Source organism: Miniopterus schreibersii (genome assembly GCF_964146895.1).
Source record: "Miniopterus schreibersii genome assembly, chromosome: 3".
NCBI lineage: Eukaryota > Metazoa > Chordata > Mammalia > Chiroptera > Miniopteridae > Miniopterus > Miniopterus schreibersii.
The window spans coordinates 80,602,413-80,623,565 of NC_138103.1; the positions used below are offsets into that span (position 1 = coordinate 80,602,413).

The 21,153-nt window shown below is 47.1% G+C and overlaps 1 protein-coding gene across 2 annotated transcripts in view; it reads left to right on the forward strand.

Annotated features, from left to right (window-relative positions):
* Nucleotides 1-1,815: 1,815 nt before the first annotated feature.
* The window catches only part of TENT4A (terminal nucleotidyltransferase 4A), a 43,696-nt gene continuing 24,358 nt past the window's right edge, over nucleotides 1,816-21,153 (forward strand). For both annotated transcript variants that reach the window (XM_081132241.1, XM_081132242.1), the window contains exon 1: nucleotides 1,816-2,565. In XM_081132241.1, coding sequence (XP_080988367.1) covers nucleotides 1,853-2,565 — 713 coding nt within the window. In that variant the 5' untranslated portion in view covers nucleotides 1,816-1,852. The remainder of the gene's footprint in view (nucleotides 2,566-21,153) is intronic.

Below are 21,153 nucleotides of genomic sequence, written 5' to 3' on the forward strand. Positions count from 1 at the left end.
CCCCTCTCTGAAATCGGTCAAGATGTATTTTTAAAAAAAGGCCTTGCTCATGCTGTTTAAAAGCTACGGTGCCCCGGTGCCGCAGGAGCAAGGCAAACAGCTTTAGGGCCCCGGCTTAGGTTCCTTCAAGTTGCCTACCAGGGAGCGCATTCCTTGGGCTCACATGAGGAAGGGAGGGGGGTCCCTCTGAGACCCGGGAGTGGGGTGGGGCCAGTGGTGTCCGGCCATGCCCTCAGGGCTTGCATGGCACGTGCAGGCTGATGAGAGTCTGGGGTTTGCTTCTGACTTCACAGACTGCTTAGTCTTGCATTCCAAACAATACCATTGTCAAACTGGGCTCATGGCATCCTCTGCACACCCGGAACTCAAACAGCAGACAGCTGGGCGATTGTCTAGTAAGTTCTGCCAACACTGTGCCAGCTTGAATAATCAAGGCCACGCGGTCCCACACCCAAATACACGGGGCTGTTTCACCGATGGGCAGCACTGCCAAGTTTGCCTCCGGAAATCGCACCATTGTGCTGACCTGTAAGTCTGAACTTTGCTTTCTGCACATAAAACCATTTAAGAAAAGAAACAAATAATAATAATGAAACCCGGTAAGGTGACCCGCAGAGACGGGTACCGCCAGGCCACCCCCGGGTCCTGCTGCGGCGCAGCGCCGTCCAGGCCGCAGGGCGGGGGACCGTATCCTCCTGGAAGCCCCGGGCGAGCACGTGGGTGGGCGCGGACAGCAGTGACTGCAGCGTGACCGGCTGCACGCCGAGCCCTGGTGATGGACGAGAGGGGCCTTCGGCATTTCCGCCTTTTCCCCGGAGCACCGGGCGCAGCGCGGCGACGCTGCCTCAGCCCTTATGTAAGGCTCCCATCTGGCTGCGCGGAAACTTCCACCAGGCGGCGGCGGCTTCCTGCCGCTGCGCACGCGCGGGGCGGCCCGGCGGCTGACAGGGACCCCGCCCCAGCGCGCACGTCCCCACGCCACGGCCTGCGCGCAGCGGCAAGAGGTGGGCCTGGCGGGAGCAGGCCGGCCAAGGGCGGCTCTCTGGCTTTCGCGTTACTTTTCTCTCACCGCAGCCAAGTGTAGGCTAGAAAAGCCCACGCTGCCGTTGCCACCCCTAGGTCAGCCCTTCCCAGTCGGTATCCTTCGGACACGCAGCTTTCCCCACCCACACCGAGGTGTGTCCCAGTGCGCAGGCGCGGTAACCAAGGCGGCGGTGTCTAGTGAGGATTTGAAATTGGCCGCGCGTGCGCACTGGCGCCCCGGCCCCGGCGAGGAAGGCAGTGCTTCCTCCGCGCCCGCCCCGCCCCCGCCCGCTCTCCGCCCCTCATTGGAGCGGAGGCGGCGGCGCCCCCTCCTTCCCTGCGCCCGGTCGCCGCCGAGAGTGTCTTTTCGCCGCCTTCGCTGCCGCCGCCGCCGCCGCCGCCGCCGGAGCACGGAGCCAGCGGCGCGAGCTGACTGAGGGCCGGGCGCACGGCGGCCCTCCCTCGGGTCTCGGGCCGCGGCGCCTGGGCCCGCCCCCTCACCAGGGCGCCCGCCCCTCTCCCATGGCCTCTCCCCGCGGCCCGTGTGGAACGCCGCCGCCGCGGCTCCAGCGCCCGCCCCGCGCCGCCTGAAGGAGCCGACAGGCCCGAGCCGACCCGCGGCCTGCTCGGGCCGGCCCGCGCCGCTCCGGGTCCCTGGGAACCGCCGCCTCGAGCCGGCCGGAGCCATCGCGCAGGCCCGTCCGCCCGCCCGTCTGTCCTCCCGCAGCCCGTCCGTCGGTCCGTGCACGGCGCGGCCGGGCTCGGGGCGCGGCGGGGGCGGGGCCGCGGCGGGGCGGGCGGGCGCGCGGGCCCGCGGGGCGGTGCGTGGATGGATCCGCGCGTGGCCTGGATCCAGCCGGAGCAGAAGGGGCCGGCCAATGCCCTGTGGATGCAGATCTGGGAGACCTCGCAGGGCGTGGGCCGCGGCGGCTCAGGCTTCGCGTCCTACTTCTGCCTCAACTCGCCCGCGCTGGACACGGCGGCCGCGGCGGGGGCTGCCGGGCTGGGCGGCGGCGGCCTGGCGGGGCCCGTGCGGCCAGCCGCGTCGCCCCCGCCGCCAGCGCCTGGCCCCACCGCGCTGCCCCCAGCGCTGCTGACGGCGCTCGGGCCCGCTGCAGAGGGTGCTCGGCGCCTGCACAAGTCGCCGTCTCTCTCGTCCTCGTCGTCGTCCTCGTCCAACGCCGAGTCGGGCACCGAGAGCCCTGGCTGCTCGTCGTCGTCCTCGAGCAGCGCCTCGCTCGGACGGGCGGCCGGCGGCCGCGGCGATGCCTTCTTCCACTTCGCCGACGGCTCCCCCGGCACCGCCGGCGCGGCCAACGGGCACTCCGGGCCGCGTGGCCCCGCGCCGGCCGGCTCCCCGTCGCAGCACCAGTTCCACCCCGGCCGCCGGAAACGCGAGAACAAGGCCAGCACGTACGGCCTCAATTACCTGCTGTCAGGCAGCCGCGCGGCCGCGCTGAGCGGAGGGGGCGGCCCCGGACCCCAGGCGCCGCGGCCCGGCACGCCGTGGAAGAGCCGGGCGTACAGCCCAGGCATCCAGGGGTGAGTGCGCGCGGGCGGGGGGGCGGGGGGGACCCGGGCCTGGAGGGCTCGCCATCCTGCGGTGGGTGCTGCGGCCCTGACATTCCCGTCTGGCCTCTCGTTTTCTTTCAGGGAGGCTAAAGTCCGACTGTGTTATAAGGTTCTCGCTTATTTTTATTTTTAAAAATATTAATCTTCAGATTCTGGCTGTTGCCTTGTTGTGCTTGCATATTTGCAAGTCTTAAGATTCTAAGGTCATCCTTATCATATGTTTCTTAAAAATATTAAACTTTTATAAACGAGTGATCAATTCGACTTGTGCAGATGTTTGCCCTTTTTTTGCCTCTTGAGACTGAAAAGGGGGATCAGATACTTTCCTCCTTTTCTTCCCTCCCTCCCCAGACATGCTAGGGACCGACCCTTTGTCTAAGTGGGGTGCAAATAGGTATGGAGTTTTATGTAAGTTAATTAAGTTGCAGAGTATTTAGTATTGCCAGGAATTTGAATCAAATTGAAGGTAAATATTAGCATTTTTTCTTTTTGGCAGTCTTTTTAAAAGATGACTTTCTCTTTTTTTTGGTAGTAATATAATTTGACCCGCAATGAATTTAGAAGTATCTTATGTTATGATTTAATTTTGTGCTGAAATTAACATCAATTGCATAAAAAGCATCAATTGCATTTTTTAAAAAACCAATAGCGTTCAAAGAAGCTAAAAACGATTATTGCACATACTTATTCTTTGGAAGATGCCACCTTTATTTTAAATGTTTCCACACCAGGCTAGAGGGACTTAGAAGTTCTTAAGTTTAGTACAATTACAGATGGCTAGGACTGGTTAAAAACGTGTGTAGTTGGGTGGAGCTGTCCCAGGTGAGGCTGCTCAGGTACGAATGTTACTTATCCTGTCCATATGCTTGTCTGTGCTTTTCTCAGCCTCTAGAAATAATATATTTGTACATAGGTTTTATTTCAGTATTTTAAGACTTAAATCATAAACTTTGTTTGCACAATTACATGTTTACCTAAGGATTTCCTAAGGTATTACAGTTGTCACAAACATTAGAGTCCTACTAATTTCACAATTCCTAGGCATTGGGATTACTTCTTAAAAGAACTCTGTTTCTTATAGGTCTGTTTATTCTCATTGGAAGTGTGTTGGAAAACCAGTTGATCCTACTTTAAAGCATGTGTGATACACATTAAAGCTACATGTTCTGCAACTTGTTTCACCTGGTTTGGGTTAGAAGTGTTACTTTCTTAATTCCCTGAAGCATGAGCATGCACTTCGGACCCAAGTAGGAGCCCAGCCTCCTCTTCCTCTCTCCTTCCAGTTCTTACTTGTAGAACTTGTTGAGAAGAGGTGGTGGGAGCACTTTCTTGATGTATGACATTATACCTGAGTTCTTCGGGGGACCTCCAGGTTTCCAAACTATCATGTAATTGGAATTGGCTCTGTATCTTAATACTAGGAAATGGAAAGATACATGGTCTTCACTGTAGAGCATTTTTAGACCCAGACAGCTGGGAGTCCCAGTTCTTCCCCTCATAAGCTTCTAGCAGTGTCAGCATCATGCCCTGTGCAAATCACTAGGGCTCTGAACGCAGTTTCCTCACCCTTAGGTTTCTATCTAAGCCACCTGAAACACTCTCACTTGTGGCTTAGAAAGGGAAAGGGCTGAGATACGAGAGTCCCAGGCTGGCCAGTAGAATACCTTGCTGATGAGAAGCTGCTCAGACTTAATGTCTTGGCCCAGCACAGGTGTTTCTGGAGAGTGTCTGCAGTCCTCAAGAGAGGATAAGCAGTTGCCTGGTGCTTTGAGTAACATCAACTGAACCCAGTTGAGCCTTTTCCTGGTGGTCCATGGGGCAGCCTGCACTATTCATTCTTTTTTGGAGAGGAGGTTTCTGCCCTTGGAAACCTTGCCTGGTGGCCTGGCTTTGTGGGCTTGCCATTCTCTGTTCATCCTTGAGTAAGATAAAGAAAAAGCAGGTGAGAGGAGAGGGATTAGTGCAGGAACCTTCGGAGTAGTGAAGGTGAAATACTTGTTTGGGGGCTCCATTGGCTCTAGTTCTTATTTCATCTTTTGGTTGAACTTCCACATTTTGGGAACAATGTGGACAGTGAGATTTGCTCTCTACCTGGGCTTCTGACACAGATGGGAGCAGCTTCCTGGCTTCTGGTTGCTGCCATTCTCCCATGCCCTCTACTCCTGACCCCTTTCTGACCCAGCAGTGCTTTGTCACTTTGCTCTCAATAGCTCCAGAAACCTCATCAGCGTAGACGTCAGATACTTTGCCACATCCTTACTGGTGCCCTGTAAAGCCCCAGGAAGAGCATAATGAAACAAGGGAAGCCCTCCAGCCCCTTGGCAGACACCTGCAGTCCTAGGTTCTCAGCAGGCTCTAGTTAGGGGCTTGGCCTTTCGAAGGTTGTCCTCTCAGGCATGCTTGCTGTGTGCAGCAGTCATATGCAGTATTCTCTCTGCAGATCCCTTGACAATATTTAATTTTTTAAAAAATATATATCTTTATTGATTTCAGAGAGAGGAAAGGAGAGGGAGAGAGAGATAGAAACATCAATGATGACAGAGTCATTGATCGGCTGCCTCCTGCACGCCCCCGACTGGGGATCAAGCCTGCAACCCGGGCATGTGCCCTGACCAGGAATCGTTCCCTGATCACCTGAATCCTAGGTTGATGCTCAACTGCTGAGCCATGCCCAGCGGAGCGACAACATTTAATTTTTGACATCTTCTATTCCTCCAAAGAAAACTGTTCTTCGTGTGAACTTTGTGAGAAACTGATAGATGCCATTTGTAGGACATGGTCAGCCATATTGTTCAGAGCCCTGGGCATGGGTTCTTTCTAACTTCATGTGTGCTCTCTTTCCTCTGTTCTCCAGAGGGAGTCAGAGTCTGGAGAAGCAGCCAGGATCCCTCCTCTTTCTGTCCTCCAGTCTGACTTCGCACTAGCTAAAGTAGACCCAATGTGACCTTCCTCAGCACATCGTTGGGGGGGGGCGCCAAGTGGGAGGGCACAGGTGAGAGCCCAGCAGGGCCTGCCTCAAACCACAGCCATCATCATTCTAGTTGCCTTTCACTCTGATCTCTTCCTATAAACATCATAGGATGCAGGGAAGAAGTTATTGTGGGATCTGCCTCAAAATGTGGTGGTGACACACATGGGCCTTGTTTTCTGAGTGTTCATCCTCTGAGAACCCAGAAGTATAAGGTGGTAGAGGGAAGCAAGAATGATCATACTTTGCACGTATTTGCTGCTGTACTGACCATTTATGAAATGAGCTCAAACACTCCTTCCCACCTAATAGCATCACTCATTCCTGCCCATTTTACCACTGCCAGTCTCTCTGCAAAGTGAAATTGAAAATCTAGCACAAGAGGCTGGCTGTGATAAAATTGAGGATAGTGCCCAGCCAGGCGTGGCTCAGTTGTTGAGCGTCAACCTAGGATCCAGGAGATCGGGGTTCGATTCCCGGTCAGGGCACATGCCTGGTTTGTGGGCTCGATCAATGATTCTCTCATCATTGATATTTCTATCTCTGTCTCTTCCTCTCCCTTCCTCTCTCTGAAATCAATAAAGATATATTAAAAAAAAAAAATGAGGATAGTGATGCCTGGTCACTGATAAAGGGGATAGGATGAAGATAGGGCAGCCAGCACTGGGGAAGGAGTTGCTAATGATGAAGAAGAGCAGGAGGGCAGGGCAGATGCTCTGGAAAAGGAGGATTGGAGTATAGGTTGGGGAGTGTCCTTTGGGAAAATGGAGGCTTTGAATATTTCTGCAAAAAATGGCCTTCTTAATGCTCAGGCCCTAGAAGTCAGAGTGGGGTAAAGTGGAACCCATCTTGCTGCCACATTTGCTTTCTAGAAAAATGACGTGGTTGTGACTTAATGCTTTTGAAAGTAATTTTTTAAATAAATATTTTATGTTAAAAAATTAGTTTTTCATAATTTCAATTTCAAGGTAAGGTTTCAGACCTTCTTTTGGTCAATAATACGAAATTTTGGTCCCCATTTTAAATAGATTCCTTTAAGTGGCATATGGTAGGAGAGAGAACAATTTATCCCTGGAAAGTGAGGACCTTCTGTGCCTTGGTTTTAGGTCCTTAAAATTTAGGACCTGGTTTTTCAGTTGTGAAGTAAAAGAGGGCTGTGCTAACAAAACAACCTAAAAACCCTGTAATGCTCAAGTTCAGAAACTTGATTTTGATGATGCAGCCAGAATCAGGCTAAGAGGAGAGGGGTGACTGAATCATATTAACTAGATTCACAGGAAATTGTGTAAACCACAGCATCACCTAGAAATTCCCACTGGCCATTGTGACTGGAGAGGCCTATCTAGAAGGCTCTGGTCAGTTTGTCAGTATTTTCTCCTCTCAGAAGGCTGCTGAGTGAGCGTGGCACGTGATTGAGAGCAGGTAGGTGATCACAGTGATGGAGACAGATGCCCAAGACATCTGCCCCCAGTGCAAATGTCTCCCATGAGATGGTCAGGTTGCATCTTTTTGGGATTTGCTCTACAAATAATTGAAGATATTCATGCTATGCAGTTTTCTGTGGCTGTGTAACAAATGGCCACAAATTCAGCGCCTTAAAACAATACTCGTTTATTGTCTCACAGTTTCTTTGGGTAGGAAGTCAGGGATGGCTGGGTTGAAGTGAAGGTTTTGGTTGCTGTATTCTTGGCTGGAACTCAGGGTCCTTTTGCAAGCTCATTCCTGTTATTGACAGAATTCAGTTCCTTGTAGTTGTAGGATTGAGAGCCCTCATTCCTTGCTGGCTGCCAACTGGGGGCCTCTCTCAGCTACTTTAGGCCATGTGCATTCCTTGGCTTATGGCCTCTCGGTCTTCAAACTGGCAACAGCTCCCTGAATCTCTCTGACCATGCCTTCACCAACTGGAGGAAGCCTTCTGCTTTAAGGGCTCATGTAATTGGGTCAGGTCCACCCAGGTACCCTCTGTCTTAAAGGCATGCCACATGAATGATAATGATCTCATCATAGTCACAGGTTGCACGGATTAAGGTATAGAATTTTCTGGGGCTACCTGCCACATGCAGGTGTTCTCCTAGAGGTAGATTTCCCCTACCGTGGGGAAATGGGTGATGCTGAGGTGGTGGCTTTCTTTTCCAACACTCTGTCCCTTGATTCCAGCCCATCAGGATGGTTTCTGCAGATTGCTGGTTTTGTTCTCTGGTTTGGTTGTATTGAACGTGGCAACCAGAATGACTATTGCTATGAGAGCTTTACTGTCCCTCTCTTATGTGGACTGTTTTTAAAATATGTCATCTAAGAAAAGTTTGCATTAAAGCCATGTGAATGAACACATGAAAATTACAGTGATTGAAAAGCCCTGTTCTTGAGGTATTGAAAGGTGTCATTCTTATGCTGGAAGAAAGGGTGGTTGGTGACTAACCCAAGTCGTCTTTGGAATCCAGTTTTGATTATGTAACAGTCTAACTTTCCGGAAGACCCCATATACTTATTCTTTAGCTCAGGGTAATGGGAGTGAGGGCTTTCCCAGAGCCCTGTGATTCCTTCAGGAAGAGGAGAGAGAAAGAAGACTCCCACATGGTTTTCCTGTGGTCCCTTCCTGTGGAGTTACTGCTGCTCTTACGAAACTGACCACTGCTTCCCTGCAGCCTGTCAACCAGCCTTTTCAGAGACAAGCACATGTTAGCTGCTACCTCTGAATAAGTGTCGTCCAGATGGATGGATGGATGGATGGATGGAGGAAAGGAGAACAGATCTGCCATCTTAGATGAGCATGTGAGGGGTGGGAAGTCTACATAGTTTAAATAAACCAAATTGTTGTTTGTCTTAGAATTTCTAAAGATTTGACTGTCATCTCTGAAGTTATTTAAATGCAGAACACTTAGATCTATTGGAGTTTATGGCCTGTCTTTCTGAAGAGTGTGGTTAAGGCAGTTTTATCCCTTGTGATATTTAATACAAAACAGAAAACATTCAAAAAATTACATTGTATTTGAAAGGCATCCCCATTAAGTTTTAAAATTTTTTAAACTGATCTTGGAAAGAGGGAGGGGGAGAGAGTGGGGAGGGAGGGAGGGAGGGAGGATATTGATGTGAGAGAGAAACATCAGTCAATCAGTTGCCTCCCACAAATGCCTCGACTGGGGATCAAACCCACTCCAACCAACCGAGCCACACTGGCCAGGGCCCCATTTAGTATTAATTGGCCTCATTTTCTTATAAAATTAATACCTAACAAGAAAAGTTAAAAAACTTGGCTACCTGGTAAGTGTCCTGGGCTTCAGAGGCTTGTGTTCCTTTTGCTGGCATTGAGGAGGAGGAGGAGGAAGGCAGGGACTGAACCCTGTCCTGGACCAGGCGCGTCTGTGCAGAGATTTATCCATCTCCCACTGACAGGTGGACTAGATGGGAGCAGTGCCGAGGTTCCCATTGACAGGGAATGTCTTTGATTAGCAGCAACATGCCTTTTTATTGTGGGCTTTTGCTCTTTTTAATTACCACATCAGCTGCTCTGCACAACCACTTAGGCTCTTCTGGGGTTAAGATCGGAGCTAATTTCCTAAGTGATAACATGTGAATGTAGGTAGTTTGTCTCTTTCCATGTTTGAAAGAGATTTCAGACTATCGTAATGTTTCTGGAATCCTGGGTATCTGAAGGAATGGCTAGGATGCAGGGCTACAAGGGCAATGAAAAATCAAATTATTTCTGTTATTTTGCTTTGAACCCTTTGGCAGGCATTTGTTTCCCAGCATTGGGAGGCATGCCCGTGGTCTTGAGCTTGCTTGGTTAGCCTGCATTGTGCACTTGCATAGCGTGGTCCACAGGTCTGAGTTTGGCTGGCTTTATCCTGTGTTCCTGATTTCTGAGCCTCAGTTTTTTGATCTGTGAAGCGGGGCCTAGGACATCTCCCTTGCAGGGCATATTTAGAAAATTTGGAAGTGCTGTGCGAGTTGTCACATGAGGGATTAGAAAGGCCTCTGCTTTCCTTTCCCTTTCTTCTCTCTTCTCTGAGGAAATTGAAACCAAAAATTAGGTGGTTCTTGTTGCCAACTGGATAGAAAAGGTCTTTTGCTTGGTTTTTTGAAAATATGGACAACTTTTTCTTTCAGGCCAAAATTTTTTTCTTGGAGAAGCTGTTAAAGACCGAAGTTCCGAGTCTTCAGGAAAAGCTGTGGACACAGCTGCAGACTATCATGAAGCTTTGGAAATACTTTCTCCCTTTGAATCAAGATATACTTTTCTATTTTTAAAAATGTAGCCTTAGCTGGTTGCTCAGTGGTTAGAGCATCGGCCCGTGGACTAAGGGTCCCGGGTTCGATCCAGCCAAGGGTATGTACCTCAGTTGCAGGCTCAATCCCCGGCCCCAGTCAGTGCACGAGCTGGAGGCAACCAATCGATATCTCTCTCTCATGTTGATGTTTAAAGAAAAAAAAATTTAATGTGTTCTGTAGTTTTTAAATAAGAATCTTACCTCCCCAGAACTGTAAGGGTACTCCTGAAGTATTTTATCAGGTATGTATGGGTTGCTGTATGTAACTTGTTTAAAGTTATTCAGGAGTTTTTTGTTGTTCTGTGCACGTGGTAGAGGTGCATGTTATGTTATTTCTCTGACCTCTTTGCAGCTTCTAACATGTTCTGTGTACAGTGGAGAAAACAAAAGTAAGGGGCAGGGAACGTTAGAGCCATAGCAGCACTGTCTGGTAAATGGTTTGTGAAGATGGGAGAGCTCTGGTTTTATGTGGTCCAATATAGTAGCCACTGAGCACTTGTAATGTGACCAGTGCAACTGAGGAACCGAATTTTAATTGTGTTTGATTTAAATTAAAATTTAAATAGCCTTATGTTTGAGCAGCATGGAACTGGAGTGACTTTACACTCTTTATTTAAAACAGTGTTTGATTCAGTAACTGCTGCCTAAATAAATTCAAACTTAGACAATAGCAAAAGCCGTGCTACCCAGCAAGTCACTACTAGAAAGCTCTAGAAATTGTGTTTCTGAGTTTCTAGCGTAAACCCTTTCAAAGGGCTGCTGTTTCAATAACACATGAAGCATAATGATAGGTTCACAGCAGAGTGCGACCTGGCACAGCTTGTATGGCTTGGAGTGCCTAGTCCAAGGATGCTGGTGACAGGTCTTTGCCCTTTTGCACTCTGGGTTAACATTATTGACAGTCAGTATCTGGTCCTCTGAAGCAGCAGTTCACAGTATGTGGGGCTCCGTGGGGCTTGGCTGTGCCTGAGTGTCCTCCTTGAGTTCTCAGAGCAGGCTTATGGCATGGGTAAAGTTAATCCTGTCTTTAGACAGAAAACCAAAGCCCTAGACACGCGAATGTGATTTGGCAAAAGGTGTTGCACGCAATTGGAAATGTCAGTTTAGTGTTGAAGTCAGGGAGCTCCAAGCAGTGTTAAGTGAAGGAGACATCCCCAAGATGTGGGGGATGAAAGCTAGCAACTATCACGTCCTGCAAACATAGTTTAAATGTGTCTGTAACAGAGACCATATTCGAGGTGGGTGAGGCCTAGCTCCTCTTGTGAGAACTCTTGACAGTCAAGTGCAGAGTGAAGAAGATGGGGAGCATTGCAGGATTCCAGGGACAGGAAGCCAGTCCTGCACTGTAGTACACTGGAACCTCCTGTTTTCCTAGGCGTTCCAGAACTTGCCTGGAGGGAAGATGGGTTGGAGGGAGCAGAACTCCCACCATCTGGGTTATTCTTAGAAATGGCATTCTACCAAAAAAGGAGCATTTGCTGAATTGCTGTTGTATCTGTAGACAACTGAAAGACCAAAAGCAGGACCAGCGAGCATTTGCCTATCTCCTTGGTGTCAGGTGCTGCATTGTGTGGAACCTGCATTCTCCCCATTCGTCTTGACAATAACTCATTTTAAAGAGAGACAAATTGAGCCTAAGTAAATGTAAGTGTCTTGCATGAGGTGCAACCAGAAACCAGAAGGAATGGAGGCCTGCTTGATGAGAAAGCCCTCCCACTTCACCACTGCCGCCCCAGAGAGGGAATTGGTGCACTTAAGAGCAAGAAATAAGAACCTGGTGAATTGGCAAAGGTGGGAGCCATGGTGCAGCGCCCTAAAGAGTATTTTGGTAATGGCCATCTTCTCTAAATTTAAGCAGATTTTTAAGAATTGAAGGACAACTCTGAAATGATGGCTGAAAATATAAAAGAAGATAACCTTGCATGGCTTGTGAAATGTAAATTAATACAAAAGTATTGTCTTAAGTTATCTCATGGGAAAAAGCAGAAGATGAATCTCTCTACAATGTTTGTGGCTCTATAAAAGACTGACTCACAAGAGACTGATATACTAACCTAAGTACAAACATGAAGAACAGAAATAAGAATATAGAACTGAGACCAAATTCCAGAGAATGGGAACCTGTGAGAATTGTCACAGGGTAAGGCTTAGAATGAACTGAAGTGTGCAAAATTGTTCAGAGTGAAAAGCGCTTTTTCGGGTAGGCTTTAGAGTAAGACCAGAGGAAGTGAAAGGCCTGTGGCTGGGGAAGAAGGCTCATTGTGTTCAGAGCCTTACTTAGATGGTGGGTGTTTCAGCTTTTCTTTGCTTCCATCAAGCAAGTCGTCTTCAGCACTTGTCACAGTAGCAATCGTCATTTTCCCTCCTGAGCCCTCACCCCTCTATGCAGTGTGTCCTGTAGCACTCCCAGGACAGGGAGAAGCTCTTATCCTTTCACCTACCAGAAGATGAAGCGAGGCTCCATGAAACTGCCTGCCTAGGTTCTCACATGCCTGGTAGGTGCATAGCTGGCATTGGAGCCCAGGTGATCTGACCCACAGCCCATCTTTTTTTTTTTTAAATCTTCACCCAAGGATATGCTTTATTGATTAGAGAGAGAGAAACATCGATGTGAGAGAGAAACATCAATTTGTTGCCTTCCGTACGCGCCCAGACCAGGGATTGAACCCACAACCAGATATATACCCTGACCGGGAATTGAACCCATAGCCTTTTGGTACATGGTACGATGCTCCAGCCAACCAATCCGTATGGCCAGGGCCCACAGCCTGTCTTTTTAACCACAGGACCTGTAAAGCAAAGAGGGACTTGTCCAAAGAAGTATAATAATAGGAAGAAAACAATTACATTGAGCTCCAGTTCTCTAAGCCCATCTGTAGGTGGACACGTGGATTGATTAACAGAAATACTTCCATACAGTTTCTGTTCTCTTACACAATTGAGACCAAAAACATAAAAAAGATGAAAACTATAAGTGGCTAGGTAAAAAAAAAAAAAAAAAAAGTAGAAGTTTTAATGAAACCATAGTGATTTGCTTGCTGTTGTGTAGGATAGAGATGTTAGCCCTTGCTATGGACTGATTTGTATACCCCCAAATTCATGTTGAAGCCCTAACCCCCTGTATCATGGTATTTGGGGCTGTACCTTTGGGAGATGATTAGGTTTAGTTGAAGACATGGGGGTGGGGCCTCATCATTAGATGAAGTCATGGGGCTGGGGTATAGTGCCCTTATTAGGAGAGGCCAGAGAGCTCACTAGTGCTCTGTACCGTGTGAGGACACAGCAAGAAGGCAGCTGTCTGCAAGCCAGGAAGTGGGCTCTCACCATAACCTGGCCAAGCTGGCACCCTGATCTTGGACTTTTAGCTTCCATAACTGTGAGAAGTAAATGTCTGTTGTTTATGCTGCCCAGTCTGTGATACCCTGTTATAGCAGCCCAAGCTGACTAAGACAGCCCTTTTATATATCTTCCTACCTCCTGATTTGCATTATCTTGTCTGTCACCATGAGTTAAACATTTGTATTTTGTTCTGTAATTATAATCACTATCATTTATTGAGCCCTGACTCAATGCCAGGCCCTATTCTAAGTACTTTTTCTGGATTCATTAAATTCTCATGACAGTGTCATGCGGGGGGTACCATCGGCATTCTCCTGTTTTCACATGAGGAAACTGAGGCACAGAGCAACTGAGGGTTCTGTAAGTTCTTAGAGCTTGAAAGCAGCAAGCAGATCTGACCCCAGGCAGTCCAGATTTTGGATGATTCTGTGATCCTGCTTCAACACGGGAAACCAGAGTTTGCAATTGAATAGTCTGGGTTTTGTGTTTACATAGACTTCATGCTCCCCACCAGGACTTTATGGGGACTTCTTCAGATCTCCAAGTTCTTTGTGTGGCCCCTGTTCCTGGTGGGCTTCATCGAGGGTGTGCCTTGCCTGGCAGGGCATGTAGGTGTGATGCTGTCTTTGTTGCCTTTGTGTGCTATATCAGCTTTGCAGGGTCTTGCAGGGTTGGTGCCTCCCTTGCACTTGGCAGACAGTGCTCCTCTGGCTCTCACCTTGTGCCATGCTTCACTTTGACCAAGTGCTGTGGTCCTCACACTGAGACCCTCTGAGGTGCCTGGGATCCAGGCAGCCATCCTGCTCTAGCCCTTACGTTTGTCAGTATCTTTTTGTTGTTTGTGTTGATTGGCCAACTTTGTAGAGGATCTAATTGGTGCCATATTCCCGGCAGCCTGCAGTGTGCCTGAGTGACAGTTTTCTCTGCCACAGAGCCTCTGCATGTCCCCACTGTCTCTGGCTTTGAATGTTGTGGAGAAATCTGAAGCAAGTCTGATTCCCTTTTTGGGAATGCCCACTGTGTACATCCACGGGCATATGGATCTGGACATGGTCAGGCTTTACCAAGTGCTTTTCCAGTCTTGGTGACATGGAAGATGATTGTCAAGTCCTCTATCAGGTGTGTTTCCTGCATGGAATTTCCTGCTCTGAGTGACTTTGGGACAACTTGTCCTATCAGGACAGCAGCACTGGCACAGGGGAGAGGCTGTGCATGTCTGGTGTTGCTACTAAATTGTCAAGGCCAGGCCAGTAGATGGTGGGGAAGGAGCAGCTTAACTGGTGGAGGTAGAGTGGGGTTCAGAGATCCCAGAGGTCTGCAGGAAGCAGATGGAGGCTCCAGGGAGTGCTTTGAGCAGCAGAGAGACACGTGCAGTAGAGACTTGCTGCTCGGGCAGATTGTTTAACCTCTAAGCCATCTGTAAACGGGAGATAGTGGTTGTTATCAGGCTCATACTCAGTGAAGTGTTTCAAGCAGTGCCTAGACAGAGTAAGCAGGTAGTAAATCTCAGCTAATAATAAGAATATTGATATGATAGTATCACTAATGAATTTTAAATTTTCTTCTACTAAGTCTGAATGCAGCCTCAGAATTCTGCTCAGCACAGCCCTCTGTCAGCAGTGCCTTTGATGAAAACTGGCACAGGAGAGAGAGGCTGTTAGTTGTAGCTGGTGTGGCATGGCCAGAGAGGTGGGGGACTGAAGAAAACCACTCCCCTTGCCCCCTTGCTCACATACGTCTCCTCTGGTTTCAGTCTTCCACATCCACAGAGATTTTGCTGGGATCGTGGGGCAGCTTCTTCAAGAGCCCTGTCTTTTTTTTTTTTTTTTAGGAGGTCGGTGTATGCTACAGTGAGGGATAGCTTCCTAAACCAGTGACTGAGGGTGGCACTAGAACCAGAGCTTTAGCGCTGAGGGGCCCTTTTAGCCTCCTGGGCCTTGGAGCTGAGCAGTCATAGGGGTAGTTCTCAGGATCTCCAGGATGCCCGGTGTCTCTCACTGTGGGCTGCAACAGACAGAAGGGAAAGCCCTCACTGGTTTGGCCTTATTCTAAAGACAAGAGACCAGATTCTTAAAGAGAACTTAAGATAAGTACAATAATGTCTTCCCTTTGGCCTTTGGAGGTAAGGTCAGTGTCAGTAAAGCTAAAATAACACTTTGTTTTGGTTATGGTTATAAAAGCAATACTGAAGAAATCTGGAAAATAGAGAAAAGCTACCCATGATCTTCCTTCTAGCACTTGAGCATATTTCGTTCTGTTATTTTTTTAATATATATATCTTTATTGATTTCAGAGAGAGGAAAGGAGAGGGGGAGAGAGAGAGAGAAACATCAATGATGAGAGTCATTGATTGGCTGCCTCCTGCGCGGCCCCGACTGGGGATCGATCCCGCAACCCAGGCATGTGCCCTGACCAGGAATCGAACCCTGATTGCCTGGATCCTAGGTCAACGCTCAACCGCTGAGCCATGCCTGGCCGGGCTCATTCTATTATTTTTAATGCTGATTTAAATATGTTGCAAAGGTATTTTTTTGTGTGTGTTTTTTTGCTTGTTTAAATCTAATTCTAGGTAAGTGGTTCCTCCTGTCATTGAAAAGCTCTTATAAACCAATTTAAATATTGTATGATGGACATTATTTCATAGAGAGTTTTATTTACAACTTTTCACTCTTTCTAAAGGGACCACAGTGAGCTTTCTCACATGTTTCTGTATGTCTGGTCACCTGTGTTACTTCCCGCTCTGTGGATAAACATTCAAATTGAAGAACTTATCAGCCCTGGGTTTGAGTCCTGGCCATGTGGTTCTGGGCCAGTTACCATCTGTCTAATGAATACTTAATTTGTAAATTAAAGGCAATAATATCTGCTTCAAAGGCAATTGGGGTGGCTCTAATGAAAATGCTGGTAATGTGGATGGTATTGTGTAATGTCTTGGAATGTTAATGTTATTAGACTCTTACTACATCTTGCTTCTTCAAAAGATTATCCCAGCTTACCTTCCCATCGAGGGTAAGGATCTCTGGAAAGATGCCAGAAAATATAGCTATTTTCATTTCAAAACTGATCTAGTTACTTCAGGCTTAGGGACCCTGGCTTTCAGATGTAGCCATGTGGTTCCCTCTGAGCACCCTACAGGTAGCCTGCATTGGTCTGTAATTCTGCCATTAATGCCATGCAAGGCTGGGTGGTAGTTAGCCTGAGCCAGGGCAAGAGGGAGCCAGCACACATGGTTCAGCAAAGCACCTTCTTGGCCTCTCCTTGTGCCCCAGCAGCTCACTTGGCTATAATATCCTCCACTGTATTGTGGGTTCCTTGGGACATCACTGTTAGGAGACTGATGGGACCCTTGGGTCATTTTTTTTTTTTTTAAATATGTCTTTACCTCATAATGGTTTTCCTCAAGCATTTGGAATTGACCAGGTTCATGGGGGATGTTAAAGATAAACTACCACATGTGGTTAACACGATGACACATGGTTAACAGTGGAATAGAGACTATAGGGACTACTAAGAGTTCAGTGAAGTGGGAAGGTTGGACATGCTAACACTATTTAGTGGGTTCAAGTGCTGAACCCACTTGAGGAGAGGGCACGTTCATTCATCTGGCTTCTCTCTTTCCTTAACAAAACGAATAAAGTCTGAGCTCTGACCATGGCTTTGTTCAGAAGCAGCCTCGAGATTTGTAATCTAGGGGGCAGGGAAGCCCACCCATGCTTCACCCTCGAAGACCAGACCAGCATTCCTAACTGATTGGAATGTTTTCTTCACCCCTTTTGTTTCTACAGTTTTATTTTAAACACATGTTGTTGTCCTTTTGGTCAGGTACAAAGAGGTCACTATTAAACAACTTACTGACTGGGGGGAGGGGGCTGCGAGGTGGGGGCAGGGAGCCAGCTCTGCCTGGGGCTGGATATGAAGTCTCCTAGATGGGGTTGTCACAGAAACAGGGAGGGGAGGATAGGGCTGCTCCCCCTCCCTTCACCCCTTCAGAGTCAGCCAGGCCTCCCTGGCTTTGAATCAAATTTAGACACAGTTGGGAACCATGAGCCCTGCCAGCTGAGCTTCTATAATCAAAAGTCATCCCCTGAAATGGTCATCTGTTTTCATCAGTAGCTTCATCAGCTATGAAATTAGGTAGTTTGGTTCTCTAATCGGGTAATCCGTCTTGTGCTCTTTAAAACAGCTTTTTGAGGTGGGTTTTATAAATATATACTGCAACCATATACCAGATACTCAGATAGACAGTAAAACGTTGCTGATCTTATATTTGGTACTAAAAGCAGAAATTAATTTAGGAAATATACTAAATATTGATAAGTTAGTCATTACCTTTTTTCCCCCTAAGTATTATTATTTTTAGATTTATCTTTATTGTTGAAAGTATTACAGATATCCCCCCTTTTTTCCCCATTGGTCCCCTTGATCCCGAATTCACCCCCACTCCTCTCAGGCCTTCACCACACTATTGACTGTGTCCATGGGTTATACATATATGCATATAAGTTCTTTGATTAATCTCTCCCTACCCACTCCCCCACTCCTACCTTCCCTCTGAGATTTATCAGTCTGTTCCATGCTTCTATGTCTCTGGATCTATTTTGTTCTTCAGTCTGTTTTGTTTATTAGATTCCACATATGAGTGAGATCATGTAAAACTGAATCAGGAAGAATCAGAAAACCTGAATAGGCTAATAACAACTGATGAAATCAAAGCAGTAATTAAAAAAACTCTCAGCAAACAAAAGCCCTAGTCCAGATGGCTTCACAGGGGAGCTTTCTAATTCTTTAAGTTGTAGGATTAGTTTACTAAAAATTTTTCTTGCTTTTTGAGGTAGGCCTGTGAGGTAGTGCTATGAACTACCCTCTTAGTACTGCTTTTGTTGTGTCCCATAGATTTGGGGTTGTTGTGTGTTCATTTTCATTTGTTTCCAGGAAGTTTTTGATTTCTTTCTTGATCTTATTGGTAACCCATTCATTAATAACATGCTATTTAGCCTCCATGTGTTTGAATGTTTTTACTGTAGTTGATTTTTAATTTCACACCATTGTGATCTGAGATGCTTGATATGATTTCAGTCTTCTTGATCTTGTAGAGACTTGTTTTTGTCCTAACATGCTGTCTTTGAGCATGACCCATGAGCACTTGAGAGGAATGTATATTCTGCAGCTTTGGAGTGAAATATTCTGTAAATATGAATTAAATCCATCTGGTCTAGTGTGCCATTTAGAATCACTGTTTCTGTGTTGACTTTTTGTCTGGAAGATCTATCCGGTGAAGTCAGTGGGGTGTTAAAGTCCACGACTATGACTGTATTGCTGTTGATCTCTCCCTTACAGTCCTTAAGGTTATTATTGATAGGTCCTTATTTATTGCCATTTTAATTCTTTATGCCTGTGTTTCTTTACTTATTCTTATTATTACAGCAATCCCTTTACCATTTCCTGCAATGCTTCTGTTTCTACTTCTAATTACAGCAGTCCCTTTAACATTTCCTGCAATGCTGGTTTGGTGGTAATAAACTCCTTTAGCCTTTTTTGCCTGGGAAGTTCTTTATTTCACCATCTATTTTGAATGATAGCCTTGCTGGATAGAGTTGTCTTGGTTTCAGATCCTTGTTTTGCATTACCTTGAATACTTCATGCCATTCCCTTCTGGCCTGTAGTTTCTGATAAGTCAGCTGATAACCTTATGGAGGCCCCTTTGTAAGTAACAGATTGCTTTTCTCTTGCCACCTTTAATATTCTCTCTTTGTCTTGAAGTTTTGGCATTTTAATTATGATGTGTCTGGGTGTTGGCCTCTTTGGATTCTTCTTGCTTGGGACTCTCTGTGCCTCCTGAACCTGTGTGACTTTTTCCTTCACCAGGTTAGGGAAGTTTTCTGCCATTATTTCATCAAACAGGTTCTCTAACCCTTGCTTACTTTTGACTTCCTCTGGCATTCCTATGATGCGAATATTGTTATGTTTCATGTTGTTCCACAGGTTTCTTAGACTGTTCTGTTTTTTAATTGTTTTTTCTTTGTGGATCTCTGATTGAGTGATTTTTTTCTACCCTGTCTTCTAATTCACTTATCCAATCCTCAGCTTCCTCTAATCTACTATTTATTCCTTCCAGTGTATTCTTTATTTTTGTTCTGTCATTCTTCATTTCTGACTGGTCATTTTTCATAGTTTCCGTATCTTTTTTCATGCTGTTGAGCATCTTACAATCAGTGTTCTGAACTCTACATCTTATAGATTTCTTATCTCTATTTCATTTAGCTCTTTTTATGGAGACTTCTCTTCTTTCATTTGGGCCTTGTTTTTTTGTCTCCTCCTTTTGGTTGCCTATTTGGTTTGTTTCTATGTATTAGGTATGCCTGCTAGGACTCAGTCTTTTTGGATGGTTTGTAGTGCAGGCCAATGTCATATGCTGTTTGTGACCGGCCTTGAGTAGCCTGTTTGGAGCTATCAACCCACAGCTTGAGGTCCCCTCTGCTGGGACTGGTGCATTTGGACAGGACCAAGATGCACACCAAAGTCTGCTTTTCCAAGGCCCAGGTCCAGAAGCAGATCAGGCAAAGACTCAAAGCATTCTGAGTTTGGCCTCTGCCTGCAGGCTGATTATCTGATTCTCTTAATGAGCCTCAGCCTGTAGAAACTTCACAGGGTAGGGTGAGAGGTTTTCCAACAGGGTAAGGCAATTGCTTCCCTCTCAGGCAAAAGCTGCTTGGAAGGTAAATGTCTGCTTCTGCAGTATGGGGGAATGACTTGGCATAGGAATCCAGAGGGGTGTCCTCTGAGCTCTGTCTCCAGAGCCCACAACCCTAGATTCTCCTCACACAGCTCCAGGCCACTCTGCACCCCCTCAGCTGGAGCCCAAGATAAGTGGCTACACATGAAACTTTGTGCGTTGGCTCTTTAATAGGGTGCCTGCATTTCCAGCCATCTCTCCCTGGCAGACAGAAACCCAACTGCTTTTCACAGCCATTTGTTATGTGGGCACCTTTCTCAGGTCTGGTGCTCTTAGCTGAGAAGCCCACCCTGAGGTTTAGGCCCCAGAATCCTCAATTGTTACCCCCCCACAGCTGAGATCTCCCTCGGGCCCTTCAGCTGCTGCCTGTGGGATCCCAGCCAGCCTTCTCTGCACTTCCTACCAGTCTCTATGTGGTCTCCACTTTTCTCTTTGGTTATGGGGGTGCTCTCCAGCTTGTCTTCAGTTGCAGTTGATTATTCAGCATGGTTTTTCTCTATTTTAGTTGTAATTCCAGTTTGTTCCCAGGAGAGTGTCAGTGTAGCTTCCACTTAGTCTGCCACCGTCTTTGGTCGTAGTCATTACCTTTTGAATGGGTCTATACTCTTATAAGAGAGCTATTGTAGAAGAGAATGTCTAGTTTAAAAGTACCCTAGAAAATAATGCTTCAGAAGTCTGTTCTCCAGTAGTTTCATGTTTAAAACTAAAATTCACTGAAAACTCTGGTCTCATCTTTTTAAATAACCAGAAAATTAATCATTCAGCCCTTGCTCCATTATGATGTGTTACTATCAGATACTTCCATATTGAATCGCAAAGTTGCACCTAATCTGTAAGCGCCAGTAGCCATCACTAGAGTTTCAGAATTCCTCTTCTCAGAGGCAAGCCATCAGAGGTGAGCTGCATTCACATATCCTGTTTCTTGCAGGATTTCTTTTATACCTATGACAGCAGACCTTTCCCCCGTGCATGCCCACATTGATGACACAACCTAAGATGAGGCTATAGCATTTGGAAGCTCTGCTTGCTGCCATTGTCTCTCTCAGCCCCACAGCAGTCTGTACACTGGCGGTTTGTGTAGTTTGTTCATGGCCCTGTAGCTGGAAAGTGGCAGGGCAGACTTCATACCCCAGTGGGCCCTCGCTGTCACTCTTGCTGCCTCCCCTAGATGTCTTGTAGTCATCATCCAATTCTTATGTTTTGTTGGATCTGAAGTGCCATTGCTTGCAAAAAGTTGACCCATTTGAAAT